This window comes from Ostrea edulis, chromosome 9 (genome assembly GCF_947568905.1).
Source record: "Ostrea edulis chromosome 9, xbOstEdul1.1, whole genome shotgun sequence".
NCBI classification, from domain to species: Eukaryota; Metazoa; Mollusca; class Bivalvia; order Ostreida; family Ostreidae; genus Ostrea; species Ostrea edulis.
Window position 1 is genome coordinate 31,773,677 of NC_079172.1, and position 19,807 is coordinate 31,793,483.

Here is a 19,807-nt window from a genome sequence, read left to right on the forward strand (position 1 = left end):
TTTGTTAATTGGGAATACAAAATGACTGACTAGTGGGACCACTATTTTTTTTAATTTTATTATTATTATTTAAGTAGTGTCAAGAACAACGGAATCTTCCGTTGGAAACGGAAGACCTTAATGATATCTTATTCAGGTTTCCATTTGGAAGCAGAAGACCTTAATTACAAGACTTGTTCGGTTAGGGTCAATCTGTTATGTTGTCGTGTCTGACGAAGCGTAACGACTAGGATTTAAAAGGATAGTTTGTTAATTGAGAATACACAATGACTGACCAGTTGGGCCACTCTATTTTTTTTTTTATATCCGTGTGATTATTTCCTGTACATATAGTATTGAAATTGTACATTGTATAGAATATCAGGGACTAAGTAGAGTGATTGATCAGTATTTTCCGTTCAAGTGCCATTTCTATCTGGTCAAAACGAGCCTTTTGTCAATTTTGGACAATAAATCCTGCAGGAGGAGGGGTGGCTTCTGCTCCTCCGCCGCTAAAGTTTTTTTTTTTTAAATTTCAAAATATTCAAAAATAAACACGATTATCTATTCTAAATATTTAAATTATTCAAAATGTTAACGTTGTCTATTTCATCTTCCAATATAGTTAGGAAGCTAAGTGAATAACGCTGAATATTACCGCAGATATCCATTGACTTCATTTACCTAATTATTATAGATCAACACAATTATATTTATACATTTACTTAAAAAAGTGGCGGATCCAGGGGGTTAAATTGCAATATGAATACTTTACTTTTGAAGAAGAAGAAAATAGAAAACCCAAACAAATAGAAACTCCAAATAAACAATGAAACATACTAGTAAAGATCACAGGAATTTATCACGTACAAAATCAGTATCTAGGTAGTATTAGTGGGTTAGTGTCTGACGAAGCGTAACGGTTAGGACTCAATGGTGAAGTTCGTTAATTGGAATTACACAATGACTGACCAGTGCTTTACGTTCAAGGGTAAAAATGGGCCACTTGTCAATTCTAGAAATTGAATTGTGCGAGGGAGAGGGGGATGTTCGCTCTCAGTCATCCACCACTAAAGTTAATAAACATCATATGATGAATTCCTTAACATGTATATATGTAAAGTATTCAAAATGTTAACATTATATCTACTTGTATTTTAACTTCCAATAATGTTACAATGATAGATGAGTACCGCTGTTATAGGCATCACCAAAATTATCTAGCTAGTGGCGGATCCAGAGGGGTAAGAAGTAGGCATAAAATCGTGATAACAGTACTTTGCTTTTGGAATAATGATAAATAAACCCTGACAAGACAACCCTGATATATATATAAATGTCCGTGATCATAGAAATGTATCACATAAAAAATCGATGACTAAGTGGAATAACAATTAATTGTCAATGATAACAGGTTTTCATTGCGAAGCAGACCTTAATTACAATAAACAAGTACATCCATACATACAAGACTAGTTCGGATATGTTGTCATGTCTGACGAACCGTAACGAGTAGGATTTAAAAGGGTAGTTTGTTAATTGGGAATACACAATGACTGACCAGTGTCCCCACTACATTTTTTTTTTATTTCCGAACTAAACATCGTGTGACTGTTTATACCATACAGATATGAAATATTCAAATTGTACATTGTAGAATACCAGGGACTAAGTAGAGTTACAATGGGAGTAGTTTTTTTAATTGGAAGTACACAATGACTGACCAATATTTTCCGTTTGAAAGTGCCATTTCTATCTGGTCAAAACGAGCCTTTTGTCAATTTTGGACCATAAATCCTGCAGGAAGAGGGATGGCTTCCGCTCCTCCGCCTCTAAAGTTGTTTTTCTAATTTCAAAATATTAAAAAATAATCCTCGTATGATTATGTATCCTAGATATTTAAAGTATTCGAAATGTTAACGTTGTTTATTTCAACTTTCAATATAGTTAGGAAGCTAATATTAAAAGTGAATAACGCTAAATATTACCGCAGATATCCATTGACTTCATTTACCTAATTAGTAGATCAACACAATACGTCTACCTAATAACTGGCGGTTCCAGGGGGTTAAACTGCAATATCAATACTTTGCTCTTGAAGAAGAAGAAGAAGAAGGGGGAAAAACAAAACAAATAAAAACTCCAAATAAGCAATGAAACATACGAGTAAAGATCATAGGAATCTATCACCTACAAAATCAACTCACGACTAAGTAGTGTCAATGGCAACATAACGGTCTGTATTCAATGATGAAGTTTGTTTATTAGAAATACACAATGACTGACCAGTGTTTTACGTTCAAGGGTAATGTCTATCTGGTCAAAATGGGCCGCTTGTCAATATTAGAAATTGAATTGTGCGAAGTAGGGGTGGGGTGTCGTTCTCGGTTATCCACCACTAAAGTTAATAAACATCATAACATCATATGATGAAGGCATGCCTTCATCATATGATATATATATATATATAGTATTCAAAATGTTTACATTATATCTACATTTATTTTAACTTTCAATAAGTTAGAATGATAGGTGAGTACATGTACGTACCGCTGTTATAGGCATCACCAGAATTAATTTAGCTAGTGGAGGATCCAGGGGGGTATTATAAGAAGTAGGTATAAAATCGTTGTAACGGTACATGTACTTTGCTTTTTGAACACTGATAAATAAATCAGATAATCCTGATATATAAATGTCCGAAATCATAGAAATGTATCACAATACAAAATCGTTGACTAAGTAGTGTCAATGGATTGATTTAAGGTTTCATGTCCAACGAAGCGTAACGATTATGATTTACGAGGGTAGATTGTTAATTAATTGGGAGTACACAATGACTGAAAAGTGCTTTACATTCAATAGTCGTGTATATCTGGTCATTAAGTGGCTGGGGAAATAATTAGTATTATGCGTGAGGGATGGGAATGGGACGGGGGATCCGCCCATTCGCCACTGAAGTTATAATTTGAAAAATAAACATCGTATAGTTAAATTCTTTTGCGTATACAAGGTATTCAAAATATTAACGTCATCTATTTTATCATCCAATGAAATTAAAATGATAAGTGAAGACTGTTGTAACCACACAACTTGTGTAACTAATTAGTGGCGGATCTCGGGGTTAATACATTTGTAAGTAGACCTAAAAATTTGCGATAACATTGCTTTGCTTTATAAGTAAAAAAGTCTACAATATTCATAAAACATTGATACACAAATGTCGAAAATCATAGAAGTTTATCACTATAAAATCGCTCGAGATGTTTAGAACACTTAGAGCCGAACTTCCCTAGAGTCGAGACGTCTGTTAACCGTTTATTCTGACACGCCTGTCAAAGTCTTTTCGACGCTTAAGGTAATGGTAGCAATCGGAGAAAGTACTTTGACTTGAGAATGAATACGATTGTAGAAGGGAGGGAAAGATGGACCGAAGCATGCATTTTGTAAAACGATTCTTGTGTTGTTAAATAATCGAGAATCTTATTTGAGATGTCTGATTCGGTTCACTAAACAACTTAGCATCACCTAGCAGAGTTCATCTTTCACCGTAAGCACTTAACACTAATTTTAGAATATGTAAACACTAAACAAGTTGTAAGTTAGGCCTATTCCGTAATTCAACAACATATCACAGGAACTGGTAATTTAATATGTAGTAATAATACTGCTAACCTTTATAAAACCACAAGGATGGTGGGTGACGATAATTTTAAGAACTATTTTGAAACGAAGTGTTGAGTGAAGTATCAGCCCTTGTAGCCCCCCCCCCCCCCCCCCAATAGCAGCTGATTAGGGGATGGTACGGTATATGGTATACCCACACTATTATTAATACACTGACAAATTACCGGTTCCTGTGAACATATTTTAACACCTGACGACATATGAAGGGTTGTGAATAGTGAATGTGAGCAACTGCATGTGAATGCACGGGCAATGGAAGTTGATGTAAATAGATACATGTAGTATGTGCATGTATATATATTTATACATGCACATACTATATATTTACATTAACTTACAGTGCCCGTGTGTGAATGAGTATTTCATAGTGTTCTTGTCTGCTTGTTGCAATAATATAGTCCCGTCCAATTTTATATGGAGATTTTTGTGCAAGGTTATATGTATACAATTAAAATTGCATGGGGAAAAGTTTAGTAATGCAGAGCTCTAATATCCTTTATTATCTCTCATGTTTTTTAGACATTTATTCACAAACACATAGGCCGACACATAAGAGTTTATAATTACTATATATATTTAAAAATTAATGTCATGCCTTGGCTTTTAAGTATATTTTAAGAATCATGACAAACAACACTTTTTAAGATACAATTTTCTGTTTTATTGTTATATTCATGGAATAAAAATCCCATCCTGTGCTTTATTTGGGATATCTATTCCCATTCATGCTCAAATAGGATATTTACTGCCATTTCATGTTCATTATGGGACATTTCCTCCTATGGGACATTGTATCCCATAATAAGTTTAAATATGGGAGTTAAAATCCTATGGGAGAAATTATATTTTTTCTCCCACAGGATTTTTGGTGGGAGTGAAAATCCCCCAAGTGGGATTAAAAATCCCTCCAAAATCCCATGGGATTTTTTGATTTCAGGTGAAATATCTTAAAAACTACAATAGTTACAAGTGTAAATGTTGGTGCATGTCTTGTGAACATAAAATCCCATCTTTTTTTGTAAAGGGTTTATTTGTATCCTTAATAAAAGGGTTGGCGAAACTCCGGACTTTTGTCGTGTCCAGAGTTAAATGTCGCACTGTTTAAAGAACTTTTAGTAATCTTAAAATCGCAATTTTTTTTCTCAAATCAACAACATCAAAAGATATGACTTTTCAATTCGACATTTAGATATACCGATGACATTTTATCAATTAAGAAATAATAATTTTCATTCATATGTTGATTCAATATATCCCTATGAACTCGAAATAAAAGACACCACATATTCGTCCACTTCTGCTTCATACTTATATATTTTATTGAAAGTAGATATTAACGGTAAATGAACAACTCGACTTTATGACAGAAGGGATGATTTCAGCTTTCCCACCGTCAACTTCCCATATTTATGTAGCAATATTCCATTATCACCTGCATATGGTGTTTATATCTCTCAACTGATTCGATACGCTAGAGCTTGTTCTGCGTATGGTTTGTTTTTAAATCGAGGCAGACTACTGACAAACAAGCTGTTGGTACAAGAATTTGAACAATCTCATTTAAAGTTACAATGACTTATATATATATATTCATTTATTACATGAAAATAAAAAAAAAATTACTGGCAACACATAATGTCAATATTTTGTGAGAATGCAGTAAAACACGGTTATAGAGAACCTCCAGCGAAAAACAGCTCGTCATATCCCATGACTTTTCTCTCTCGCTATTTTCCTGTCATAAGGGAATAAATATAACTTCGCAATAAGCATGAATTCGTTATAAGCGTGTTTTACTGTAACTGTATGATGCACTAATGATCTGTCAGCACGAAATCTTCTTATCTGCTACACCTTTGTTTATTCTTCCATTCCGCGAGATGCTGCAGTGAACAGAAAAGCTTTTTTCTCCTTCTAGTTTGGTTTCTAAACTTTTTATTATGAAAATACAAATCAAAATACTACATAGTTCATAAAATGTAAAAATTTAAAAAAAAAAAAAAAACTACAAAAAAAAAAAACAAACCACACAATAAAAATAAACAAAGAAATACTAGTAGTCACCATTCTGTTTGATAGAATGTTCTCCGGCAACATTGAGATACCTTTTTCATTTTGATCATCTAAATATGTACCTTTCACACACACACACACACACACACACACACACACACACACACACACTTGTCAAAATTATTTTGCACATTTGTTACATATATAATATACACGCTAGTTAACTGACGGAGTAAAATTTGCTCTGTCCTTCATATAAAAACATCAAGGTTTAGAACAATATATAATAAATAACAAAAAGATTGTTCATATCAATAGATATTGTTGTCAATGACCGTCCATATTCCTATTGTTTTGCAGATAGATCTGGCTGTCCGTAAGCGGCCGGTTGTCCGTAACCTTGCGGTTGTCCGTAAGCTGCCGGTTGTCCATACCCAGGTTGAGTTGTTGTCTGGGGACTCATTACCACACCTTGTGTCTGTTGTTTCTTTTCTGATGGAAATAAAATTTTCAGAACTTAAGCAATCTAATAACGCCATATATAAACAACGGGTAATGTGTCAAGTATATTTTTCTAGTGTCTGAACAATGTGTTTTAAAAATAAGATGAAATTCATGCACGTGATTCTAGATATGATATGACGGATACACAGCGTAAGAATTCTGGTGCATTTATGAATATTCATGATAGCTTTACTAGAAGGCTATATTATGCCGCAAATTTTGGCGTCCCGACATGGTCATTATAACACGTTGTTAAATAACACACCTTCGCGCTAACTTAACTTCATACAAAGCGTCATTGTACTGTCAGAGAAAATGCCGTGGTGCGAACACCATTTTACACAACGCGTCATTGCGTGAACTCAACACACCGTCGCAGTCACAGAACACTCTTTTTCTTGGCTAGTACAACTCTACAATGTAGTAACAACGCGACGGTGCTTGTTCAAAGTTGTGGCTGCACGAGGATGCGATGTGTAGAACTGTGTAAGCGCGACGATGTGTTCAGCAATTTAGCGCGACGACGTGTTTTGTAACAGCGCACCGAATTCCAGCACGAGGGTGTGTTCTGTAACTGCACAACGACCTGTTGGAATGAGAGTACCAAACCCCCGTATGCGTAACCCAGACTCAGTTTACCCCAAGATTGAGCGGAGGTATAAATGTCTAGGTGTTGCGTGATTGGCTAATATTAAGAGTGAAATTATTTGGAATTGAAAGAAATATTATAGAGGTTCAAATTAATTGTCAGGATGAAAAATTATCGCACAAAATCGAGAAATGACTGAGGAAATTACCATGGTAGGGGTGTACTTAAAATGAAGTGTGTAATTTACTGCAGATTGCTATGTGTTGTAAAAAAAAAGTACAAATATGGCCTATAAAAGGCACGGGACCCTATATATTTTTTGTCATTTTTTATCAACACTTGGAATGAACTTTGAAATGTTTGCGGTCATTTATTTAAAATCGATATAGTCAATTAGTGAGAGGGCCAAAGGTTAACACTGAGGTCTATAGGAAATGAATTGGTACTCTTTTCCCTGTTCCGTACCAGCGCGCGCGATGGCGTGTTCTGTTACAGCGATAGGGCTATGCTCTACCCAGAGTTCCGTGCACTACTCGCACTATACTTCTGTCAACTCTCAATTTACAGAAATCTTGTAAACGTATATAATATCCAAAATATATGTTCGGACTAAATATTTAGTCGCATTGTGAAATGCTTTAGGTGCAATTGAATTGATGCTTACTGTAAATTGTTTAAAATCGCTGTTTGGTACACATGTGTATATTGTATCATGTAGTTATAATGTTTAATTGTTAAAATTGTATATGCCCCCTGATCATGAGGTCCCTTGATTGGTGAATAAAAGATATATCATATCATTGTTCTGAGAAAGCGCAACGGCACAAAGTGTACAACTCAATTCCACTACTCCCAAACAATTCTCCATTTCCACAAGCTGTATTTATGTCATCGTCGCTAGCGAAGTTCTTACGAAGGTTGAGATGCCTGTTTAAGACCATTATCTAGACAGGTAGTTAAATCTATGATTTTTAAACAATGAGACCACATCGATACCATGAAAACTGACCTATAGCCATCAGATAATCGACAGATAATCGACAGACGCACACGGAGCAGGAAAACCCCAGATTGACCGAATTATATGCCTTTGTAACAAACCTTTTGTGCATTCAATTGTGAAAATTAACGTCTTTAATGAATGAAATGTGCGTCTTTGAAATACACATGTACTATTCTGCGAAACTCCTATGTTTAAATAAGTTGGAGTCATTTTTTGTTAATGTATCGAACAAGGGACCTGTCCATTTCACTCTAAAAGGTTTTACTGACTGAAGCCTAAAATTCTACTTACTATAACACGCACAGCAAACAACGACACAAACGATGAGGACGACCAGGCCGACGATGGGACCGACGATAACTCTGAAATGAAAGACATCATTCAGTATGAAAAGATGAATTCTGGTAAATTCACTCAGGTCTAGATTCAGGTTCGTAGAAATCCAAATTCAAAATGAGGTAGGGAAGGAGGAGCATTTAAATTTACACAGATTTTCAATTTCAAAATTGGGGGGGGGGGGTATGCATTCAAAACAATATTCCTACAATTTAAAAAAAAAATTATATGTGAAGGAAAAAACTTTCAACGAGGGCGGACTTACTCCTAATCCTACGGACCTGATATTTATTTCTTGTATTCATACCCGATACTTAGGCAGGTTGATGATCCGGTACAGATGTACCCGGAAGGACAACACCAGATAGTTCCGGAACAGCAGTGGTAGAAAGAGAGAGGGCAGTCACTGTCACTGTCACATGTTCCATCCGGGTTCAGCGCTGAAAGAGAAGAAACAATTCAATAGCAAATCTTTGGGTCCTTCCGGCAAGCTCGGGAAAGGCGCCTCGAATGTTTTACGTTCCCCGGAAGTACGAAATTTGTACAAAATGGGATAGTTAACATTTCATTTACGTTTACTCTGGGTATATAACATCATTACTAGCAAATATTTACTTGGGAAAATGACAATAAATGATTTTATACAGTTGTAAAAAAGAAAAAAAAGAAAAATGGGGAGGGGGGATTACTATAATACAATTGAGGTAAAGTTTTTTTTCCGCTTGCCGGAAAGGCTCGAGAATTTTTCCGCTTGTCGGAAAGGTCCGAGAATGAAGTATTCCCTTCTCCGTGATTTTCACGGACATTATTAGAGTGTGCATGCATTATAACTATAGAATTGTTCACTATTCAAACAATTCATAAATCAATCCTGATACCATGCCCACAACGTATTTATAACGATTTTATAAAAGAAAAGAGTTTAAATGAAAGAACCCGATAACGTAGATAGCGCACGTTTAGTGACATGACACTTAAAAGACAATTTTTGTCCTCGCTCGTCATCTCATTGATTATTTCCATCCTCGGTTACCCATGGGTGTTTCTTTGAAGGGGCGTGTGTGGACTTAACACCGCGATCCGTGACATAATTTAGCACCAAATCACATCAAAATTTGAACTATATAATAAAATATTTTATTTGTAAACAAACATCTTTTAAAATATAAAGAAAGAAAAAATCACATTAAACTTGCATCACTCTTTCGATGATGTAACCATACTCTATATGAGATGCTTTAACGAGTTCTCAAATAAACTTTTGGTGTAGTGATCCACCTAAATTGACCCCACCCTATTTTTTAGAACAAGGTTTATAAAGATACGACATTAGTTTCACCATTTTTTATCCTCTCCCTTTGGAAATGATCTGGTCGGTAGAGGGTTCGCTTTGTAACCGAGGGGTTGTAAGTTCGAGCCTCGTTCGTATCATGACTACGTCAAACTTAAGACGTAAACATAGACCCCCCTGTATTGATTGCTCCTTCGCCAAACGCTCGACATTTAGAAATCAGAATCACGGGTCTTTCGGATATGACATTAAAAACGGATGTCCCGTGTCGCGGCAGGCGTTGACACGTTAAAGACTTTAAAGGTTCTGAGAACCCTCAATTCTACGGCCCAGAGCGCTAAGCATCAGTCTTAATTTGTGGTACTTCGCCTACAACTGGTGACATCTCAATATGAGTGAAAAAAATCTCGACGGGAGGTAAAACAAATAACCAAACAACGCTCTGGAAAGGACGTAACCCTTCGTTTGAAGAATTGTAAACCCCCTGTACACAAGAATGCTCTAGCTATGGTAGGTTTGGTTGAAATTAGTCTAGTAATTTGGGAAGGAAAAGTTTACAGACGGACGGACAGACACAGAGAGATTGGGCAACAGGTGATCAGAAAAGTTCACTTCAACTTATAGCTCAGGGGAGCTAAAATTAACCTAAAAATAATGTCATTTGCAAACGAAACTGTCTTTTTTGAATTAAAACTAACGATCCGCAAAACGAACACACGAATCACAATTAACATACAAAGGAATGTACAAATGGACGGCGCTTAAACTGAATTCTAAAAAGGAAGATTGTGTTTGGTGGAAACAGCGAGATTTATAGTATGTTACTTTTGATTGCCATGCGCGGATCCAAAGGGAAGGACCTGTATCTTATTCCGTAACCCCGTACTCTCGGTGATTCGGTGGCTGAATAAACACCGCCTTCTTCGGTGCACTCATCAGTCATAATGTCAGTCAGGATTTGTATCATTATGTTCAGTGCATTGAAGAATTGTAACGTTTAACAACAGTGGAGGAAAACGAAGAGAAATAAAGGGAGGAAGGGGGGGGGGGGGGGGGGGGGCAAGGAAAGAAGACGGCACACAGAAAGTTAAACAAATGCAGATTTTATCAAACTACAAAACGGAAATAAAGGGAGGAAGGGGGAGGGGGTCAAAGAAAGAAGATGGCACACAGAAAGTTAAACAAATGCAGAGATTTTATCAAACTGCAAAACGGAAATAAAAGGAAAGCAATGAACGCAATAAATCACAATAAAATACACAGTGTCAGGTAGTAAAGTATGTGTGTCTGCCACAAGAAAAATATTTAACACGGGGAAATATTTATCTTGTTTATGGTTACTTTTTATGATGTTGCATCCAGACTAAAAGTTTGAAACGAGGAACTGATAGGTTTAGTTCACTTCTTCAATTAATAAAAATCGATTCGAAAAGGAACCCCTGTCTATGATGTGCTAAAAAATAAAAAGATAAAAACAATTCTTCAAATGTTTGCTTCTTTGAAAGAAGGTACGTAAAATAAGGATCATTATATGGTCCCTAAGTCATTATGGACAATGTAGATCATTATCAATGAAACAGATTATGGTTATCTCAAAACGAGTATCAGTTTTAACAAATGTCATATTCACAGTTTACAGGAAGGGCACCGTTAAAATTCTGAATTTCTCCAATTTGGGCAAAAATTTGAAGGATATTTCGCTAAAGAAACTATAAAGCATACACCTACCTATCCCTGGTTTATAAAGAGTGCAGAGTATAAAATAAGCAAACACAATTTTATGAAAGTCCCGAATATAATTCAGACACAGCTAGGAACGTGATATTACATCCTCGCTAGCCAAGGGTGGCGACGCTCTACGGTGTTGAACAGAGAGAACCTTGGAGCGTCACCGTTGGCTAGCGGCGATAACGTGACTTTTAAAACACAAGTCAGATCCGGATAAATAGGCGGGGGTATTCCCTTTCTCATGCGCTTGTACGATTTACGCATAGTTATTTCATTTTAAAAGTATTTAAAGATCTTTTATTATTCTTAAAGGATTGCAAGTTTGAAGAAAACAACCTTTTTTTTTTTTTTATCCTTATCTGATATACATGTACGCATTTTAATGCACGTACAAGATGTATTTAAAGAACATAGAGGACTTGTCAATGTCAACCCATCCCCCAAAAATAAATACAAGAAAAAATCTAAAAAGAAAACATGGTATTCGAATAAGGGGCATTAGCTGTCATTTTGGCTCCAAAAATTGAATTCAATGAAAATTGCTCTACATTATTTATTTCAGTAATAACACCAGTATCTAATGATTTCAATTCCCCTTTCACCTCAAATTAGGCACATTAATACGTGATTTTGGTGATTAATTAATTATTGTCTTGCAAGACAATGGTTCTTCCTTACATATTTCTTTACACTAAAAGCGATTATCTAACGAGCGTTTATTAGGTTTCTTTTGTTTTTGGATAAAATAAATGTTTTTATTAGTCATTGATATAGATCTATATTCCTATGCCATTGAGACATTTTGAGGGGAAAACATGGTTGCCATCACTTTCACAGTTAATGCCCCTTTAAATCTAGACCCCTCCCCCCAAATAAAAATAAATAATAATGATAAAAAAAAAATAAAAAATAAACCCACCCGAATAATCTTGTGCTGTGTTGTAATGGTAGGAACATCATTTACACCGACCGCAAAGTGCACACCTTTCCGTAACCAGGTACAAAGGTGTACTGGGCATTTGTTCGTAAACGCACAGAGCAATTCAATAAGGCCGAAAAAAATTTACAGAATTTTGTCTCCTTATTTTGTTAGCTGTAAAGTATCTAAAAGGATAAGTCCAGTGTAATGTGTGTATTCGTTGACAAGAGACTAAACTATATTTTAAAGAATAAATGAAAACGATTGATATTTAATACAATCATAAAAAACAAGTTCGGCGATAAAAAAATAAATTGATAAATAAAAATCAACAAATTCTATATTTTTGCATATACAGGTAGATATTTACAAATGCACTAAAATACACTTTTGTAAAAAAAAATAAAAAAAAAATGCATTAAAGTCGTTAATTCCTCTGTGGAGATCTACTCAGCGGCTGAACGTTCATATTGAATAAACTACACTAAAACATGTTGACACCATATCACACGTGATTATAGGATGTAAACCGCCTACACCGAGTGTATAACGGTGAAGACATTCATGCACGCCGACTCTAGACATATCAAAATGTACATATACATGTACACATCAAAATTTAAGCATATTTTCAGAATTATGTAACCATTATTCTAAAGATAGATAATTATGTTACCATTATTCTAGATATATGTGTTGATTTTTCTCCTTTCTATCTGTTTTTTCTATGGAATGTATACTCCAGGGCCATTAGCCCCCGCTACCTACTTTAGTACACCGTCCATGTGTACCGATCCTAGATTTGCTGACAGGGCAGATATCGAAGAAAGTTAAAGACAACTGTTTTTAATGCAGTAATACGTATCTAAATTGTATATCTGCATAAAAAAACCACAAAAATTTCAAGCATTTGATTAAAAACAATTATTTAAAAAAAAACAAAAAACAAAAAAAACAACCTTTCACTTGTTGCAAACAAGCACTTTTTCCAAACTGAGTGGGAAATTTCAAGAGATGGTTAATATATTTTCAACTTTTGAACATCAAATTTACAAGTCCCTTATAATTTGAAATTTGTACTGATTACAACCAAACTAATTCATTATATATATATATATATATATATATATATATATATATATTCCCAAGCAAAATTGTTTTTAAATTTGTTTTAAAATTTTATTTACTTTATATACATATAATGTTCCTACAATAGTTAGTATAGCACTCTTACCGTTAGTAACACAGACAAGGAAAACTAGCAGAACAGGCACTATCGATTTGTAGACCTCCATCTTTGATATCTTGTGGTTTTTGTCACCGTAGCCACCTCTGGTTTAAATTTGTATGGAATTTTTTTTATTGCGCAATGATCTAAACGTCAAGAAATTCAGGTGTGTCGTAGAAATGTTATGACGAAGTACCTGCGTTTTAACACGACGACTGAAGTGACTAATGTAATATGAAAAACAGCAAACAAATTTCAGGGTCGACATGATGCAAAAGGTACAAAGTACTATGTTTATATTCACACGAAATAGTGTTGAATAAACAGAGTTTTGAATGAACGTTAATTTTGCAAATGCATATACTGCATGTACTGTATATTTAAGGTAGTAGATGTATAAAATTTAACGATAGGAGATTGGACAATTTTTAATGATTTAAAACAAGAAAAAAATTCCATTGTTATTAGGATGGAATTGAAATAATTCATACGATAAGTAAAGGATTAGAAGCCGACCTCGTAGGACCTGGGACTTGTTTGAAAGAGTTATCTACCATTGATGAAAATAATTTTTCTAAATTAATAAATTATAACATTTGAAGTAGTTCCAAGTCTCAGCTACTTGTTTAATAAATTATAAAACTGCAATACATGTATAGGGGTATAAAAATATAGAAGATATATCGGTTGAAACATAACCTGTAATATCATGTAGATTTAGGAATTTTTGATTAATCAATCCTTCCACCACAAAATATGGTCCCTGCCAAAGACTTTCAAAATTTGAATTAACACAAATAGGGTTCAGAAATAGATGAGTATTTAAGAAGTAAATGCTTAGTTTTAGCACCCTACGGAATTGTGCTCAAAAGCGCAAGAGCTAACTTCCGCAATTTGTCAACAAGATTTTATTCGGGTAAGTAATCCAACTTCTTATTTTAACTTCTTATTTCATTTTATAATTCTTACTTTCTTATCTCCACTGCCTTTATTTATTTTCCATATATTTATAGAGAAAGTTTATGTAACTTTTTACCAAGAGATTTGTGATTTGTATAGAAATGCAATTTCTTTGTAAAAAAAGAAGAAAAAAAACTAGGTGAAATAAATCAAGCAGTAAACATAATTTCGTAAATTTTTTTCTATAATGGATTATATCTATTTGATAAACCCTTTAAAATGATGCCATGATTACAAAACTCACACCTTCCAATTAATATAGATATGAAATATGACCGATATGCATTGAATACCTTTAGAAATAAATTTCATTTTTGAAAATACATGAGGGGATGAACTTCGACGCTTTACACCAGCATACGTTTTACTTCTCAGTCCTTATAGAAAATGGAGCTGGCATGCATGTTGCTGTTCACGCTCTCGTGTATATGGAGCTGACATGCACGTTGCTGTTCACGCTCTCATGTATATGGAGCTGGCATGCAGCGTTGCTGTTCACGCTCTCGTGTATATGGAGCTGGCATGCACGTTGCTGTTCACGCTTTCGTGTATATGGAGCTGGCATGTAGCGTTGCTGTTCACGCTCTCGTGTATATGGAGCTGGTATGTAGCGTTGCTGTTCACGCTCTCGTGTATGTGGAGCTGGCATGCACGTTACTGTTCACGCTCTCGTGTATATGGAGCTGGTATGTAGCGTTGCTGTTCACGCTCTCGTGTATATGGAGCTGGCATGCAGCGTTGCTGTTCACGCTCTCGTGTATGTGGAGCTGGCATGCAGCGTTGCTGTTCACACTCTCGTGTATATGGAGCTAGCATGCACGTTGCTGTTCACGCTCTCGTGTATATGGAGCTGGTATGTAGCGTTGCTGTTCACGCTCTCGTGTATATGGAGCTGACATGCACGTTGCTGTTCACGCTCTCGTGTATTTACAGATATGAAATTCACCTTTCATATATTTACAAGTTATTTTCATTTCTGTCGCAAATGCCCAACTTTTCACATATCGTAGTCGTACTATATTTATCAAGATTCATACGCATATTGCTCACATTCTCGAGGAAATGGGTATCATTTCAATTGGTAAACACTATCAAAGTTGGAAATGTAAATGATGAAATATAAATTCGAATTCCTTTTATCATTCATCATGGAAAAAATTCCATCCCGTGGGAATCCGGGCTGGAAGAGGTCTAGGCGACAGAACTACAAAAGTACGTACCATCTATCCTTCTGTGTTTTGTAAACCAGAAGTAATAAAAGAATAGTTTCAATATCGACATCATTTAGACTGTAAACGTACATGTATACTAGGCTATACATAACAAGTAGGCCTACATTGTAACGGATAACACGCACAGGCACCTGAAGTATGGATAGCGTGTTTGGGTATTTTGTACAGACCCCCTTTTTAGGGTGATTGGTGGGGAAATCACATAATTTTGATAGATTGCTGGTTCTATATTTTTTATTGGGTCTAGAAAAAAGGGTTGGAGGGGGGGGGGGGGGGTCAGGGTGTATGTATATACGATCTACACACGCTATCCATACTTCAGGTTCCTCTGGTAACACGGTATATTGCATGGATATTGCAGGCTTGAATTGTATGACAGGAACAAGAATTTTACAGGGGATGCCATCATTCCGGGGCCCTTAAAAGTTTTCTGGCCTACGACGGGCTTTGAACAACTTAGACAGGAGCGCAGCACTTCAATGCCAAACTTAACACATGACCAGATTGAGAATTACTTCCTGTATAGAATGGCAGGTAAACAATTATGGCTATAGAACAAGGATTTTTCATTCAATGAACTACTTTGAAATATATCTTTTAAAAATCTTACTTAAAATTATTAGTGTCCTCGCACTGTATTCACAGCATCCTAGGAGAGAGAGAGAGAGAGAGAGAGAGAGAGAGAGAGAGAGAGAGAGGGGGGGGGGTCCATATAGTTTTTAATAAGGTGGGAGGTGCAATCCAAGTTTTTCTTTCTGCTCAGACTTTTAGAGAGTCCAAAATGGGAAAAGAAATCATTTTGTTATCAATATTGAACCAGATGATAGGGTGAGGTTTGCAACCCAAACAATAACACCCCCACAATCCACCACTGACACTCCATGCAATTACTTAGGTGTAACTTCACAAATTTTATCACATTGTGAACTTAGAAGTTTAATATTAATATGGTCATTATGGTGACTGTAATACAGGGTTAATTTAGATTTACCAGTACCAATTGATTTTAATTTTGCGGAAGACAAACAGATGTCATCAGACATTAAAGCAATGGAAAAGGGCAAATATCTTCTGTCAGGAGGAAGAATATTTGCTTGTAGCATACTGTCAGAAAATACACATTTTTATTTATCTGGAATAGTTGGTGCAGCAATGAAACAAAAGGTTTTGATATGTTACATAATATTGTTATGCTATATGCTAATAGTCATGCTACAAAGACCACCCCTACCCCCTAAAGAACTTTAGTATTGATATTAATTATAGTGTTTTATTTTGGTAATTTTACAGTTATATATCTTTATGCCATTTAATTTCATTTAATTGTGTTTTATTCATCTTCTTGACCTTGTAAAGCGCCTTAGAGTAAGTTTTATATAAGGCGCAATTTAAATTTTATTATTATTATAATTGACTGTTCACCATAAGCTTAATTTGCAGTCCAGCAATACATATCCATGTAATTTAACTTTTATTAGGTATCCTACAATTTTAAAATTGGACTGGATAAAGTTAATGGAGATCCTCTGAATTCCCATTGTGAGTGTCCTGCAGGCAAGGAACCTCATGGCACATGTAAGCACGTTGCTGCAGTTTTACTGATGACTGAGGAGTTTATTGAAAAGGGCATGCTAGCCATCAGAAAAGGGTGTTCAGACAACCTTCAGAGCTTCCATGTGCCAAAGAAAATGTATGAAGGTGTGTATTATACGTACAATCAATAGAAGTACCGCACTACCATGCATATCATTTTTATGCTCTGCCATGAATATAAGTACAATATTTCAATTTTTTCAAAAAATGGAAAAATTTAACTTATAAGACAGAATATATAGGGCCATGAGAAGGTACCAATAAATCCCTGGTTGTTTTTTTTCCATATTGCATTACAAATATCACATTGGGTGTGGAATTCATATCCTCTGGACATATTTCAAGTTAACTCTCCTTCACTCACCCAGCAATTTCAAGGAGGGTGACTAACCACCATTGAAACAATATTCAATGAATTAATTGTTCCATTTTTCAAGATAAAAAAAATTATTTAGGTAAACCATTAACTGCTGAGAAAATCCCATGGAAGAGAAAGAACACTGATAAAATGCTAGAGGATCCTAGAAAGGAAAAATATTTGAAATATTCTTCAGGATATTCCAGGTATGTGTACAACTGCATGGTGAACTACTGTTCCAGGTCTTCTATGGATATTACAATGAGATACTCAGCTCCTTCCACTAGTTCTTCAGGTAATCTCAAAGGCACTATTTACATGTAACAAAAATCAAATGTATTGATGTCAGATGTGGAGTAATGGTAATGTAATGACAGCCAATTTCAGTGTAATGGGCCATTTTTGCATTACAAGTAATGGTAATGTAAGGCATTATTTGTGGCAAATATACTGTAATGCACATAACATTTGCATTTCTTCAAATATTTGATATTTTGGAGATTTAGATTAGGCCAAAAAAAAAATGTTGGTTTCCACTTTCACTTCAAAATTTTTAAGGGTAGATGGGTAGTGTTTTTTTTTTTATTCTATAGGTTGAATTATTTTTTAATGATTTAGTATTCTACTAGGCATAAAATATAGTGATTATCTAGTAAGCAAATACAACTTATATGATGAATCAAAGCATTTCTTCCACTGTACAGTAAACAAACCTGTTTCTGTGTTTTGGAATCTGTCTAGTATTAGTGCATAATAAATAACATAATAAGTCAATAAATGATGACATTTGCAAATTCTGTGAGAATGGAAAAAATGTGTTATGGTCGGCAGAAATTTTTATGGTCGGTCTGGAAAGTGGAAACCAACATACATTTTGTTTTGGCCTTACTTCATTATATTAGTGATTGACTTTTAGACCTTATGAACAAAAAGATCAACATCATACATGTATATTGTCTGTAAGAGTTATAACAGTATTTAATGAAAAACATTTAAGATCTAATACCCAAGGTATAGTAAGTCAACACTTGAAATATTTATTTGTAAGGTTACGGTTGTCAACTGTTTACAGAAATTGTTCTTTCTGTCTACGTGAAGTTTCCTTTCTTGAATTAAAAATTGTTCTCTGAAAGATGAAACTTTTGAAACATTGATGATAATCAAATACATTGGATAACGTGGGTGCATTTTCTAATATTGATGAATATTTTGGGTGCTTATGTAACTGTATATTTAAAATTTATAAATCATTATAAAGAAATAATTTTGTTTTGCCATTTCTTTAACATCAGTATGATATGTTAGGTAATGTATAATGTAATGCAATATCAAGTAATGTGTATTGTAATGCATTCTAGTTCAAAATAGGGGTAATGGTAGTGTCAATTTTTTAAAGTAATGGTAATGCATAAGCCAGTACATTGCTTTATAGGTAATTAACCCCAGGCCTGATCGTTATATTTAAGTGTATTTATGAAAACTAAAAGCCTAATTGTAATAACACTTATAACAACAAAATTGTATGCACATTGTAGGTTGCTAGCAGAGATCATGATTACCTGCAGCTACCCTTTACAGAGCATCTTGTTGACAAAACTGTTGCTGTAAGTTGACCTAAACATGACCATACATGGTACTCTTCCTCTACTGTGTTTGTCAGTGATGTTTATCAATATAATGAAAATTGTATCCTCAAAAACTGCATTAAACATGTACATGTATATCCTGATGCTAGTATCCATTGGTACATGCATCAAATAATCTTCTGTCCAATGATTATACAAATCCTTTTAATATTTTAAACGTATCTGATAATCCCTATTTGCTATCTCTCAGTGCATTTTGTAGGTTTCAACAAAAAATGTCAAGAACATTGAAGAATCAACAAGGATGCAAGCAAAGGGTAAGACCTGGTTCGAGCAACGGAAATGGAGAATAACCGCTTCACGCTTTGGTGACATATCAAAAATGACTTGCCGCAGGAACACTCAAAACTTTGTTCTAGCATTTTTCAACCAAAAGCCATTGCAACTTGTCCCATCATTCATGGTAGGCAGTATGAAAACAAAGCAATTTCCAAATTTGAGGAATTAACTCATTTTAAAGTCAATAAGTGTGGGTTATTTGTGTCTACACCCGATGGGTTGGTTGGGAATGATGCAATACTTGAGGTGAAGTGTCCATATGGTGGTAGAGATGTTACCATTACACCTGGGAAAAAGTTTCCATTTCTTGAAAAATCAAGTGGCAAAATTAATTTAAAATCCACTCATAGATACTATGACCAAATTCAAGGCCAACTGTTTATTTCAGAGAGAAAGATCTGCTACTTTGTGGTTTACACCTTTTGTGATATCTTGATCATGAAAATTGCATATAATGATGAA

The 19,807-nt window shown here is 34.8% G+C and overlaps 1 protein-coding gene across 1 annotated transcript; it reads right to left on the bottom strand.

Moving 5' to 3' along the window:
* Positions 1-5,584: 5,584 nt before the first annotated feature.
* On the bottom strand, positions 5,585-14,287 carry LOC130050346 (uncharacterized). The gene is made up of 4 exons (XM_056150214.1): positions 13,284-14,287; positions 8,419-8,551; positions 8,067-8,137; positions 5,585-6,171 (listed from the first exon to the last, which is right to left on the bottom strand). Exons 1-4 carry the CDS (start codon positions 13,342-13,344, stop codon positions 6,026-6,028), a joined length of 411 nt encoding a protein of 136 aa, XP_056006189.1. The 5' UTR covers positions 13,345-14,287; the 3' UTR covers positions 5,585-6,025.
* Positions 14,288-19,807: the final 5,520 nt, after the last annotated feature.

What these genes read in the sequence shown, in the direction of transcription:
- LOC130050346 (XM_056150214.1), bottom strand. Translation starts at nt 13,344, where the DNA reads ATGGAGGTCTACAAATCGATAGTGCCTGTTCTGCTAGTTTTCCTTGTC. An exon ending in TCAACCTGCCTAAGTATCGG is followed by an intron (nt 8,138 to 8,418) that starts GTATGAATACAA and finishes CTTTCATTTCAG; the next exon opens with AGTTATCGTCGGTCCCATCG. An exon ending in TGTTTGCTGTGCGTGTTATA is followed by an intron (nt 6,172 to 8,066) that starts GTAAGTAGAATT and finishes TATTTCCATCAG; the next exon opens with AAAAGAAACAACAGACACAA.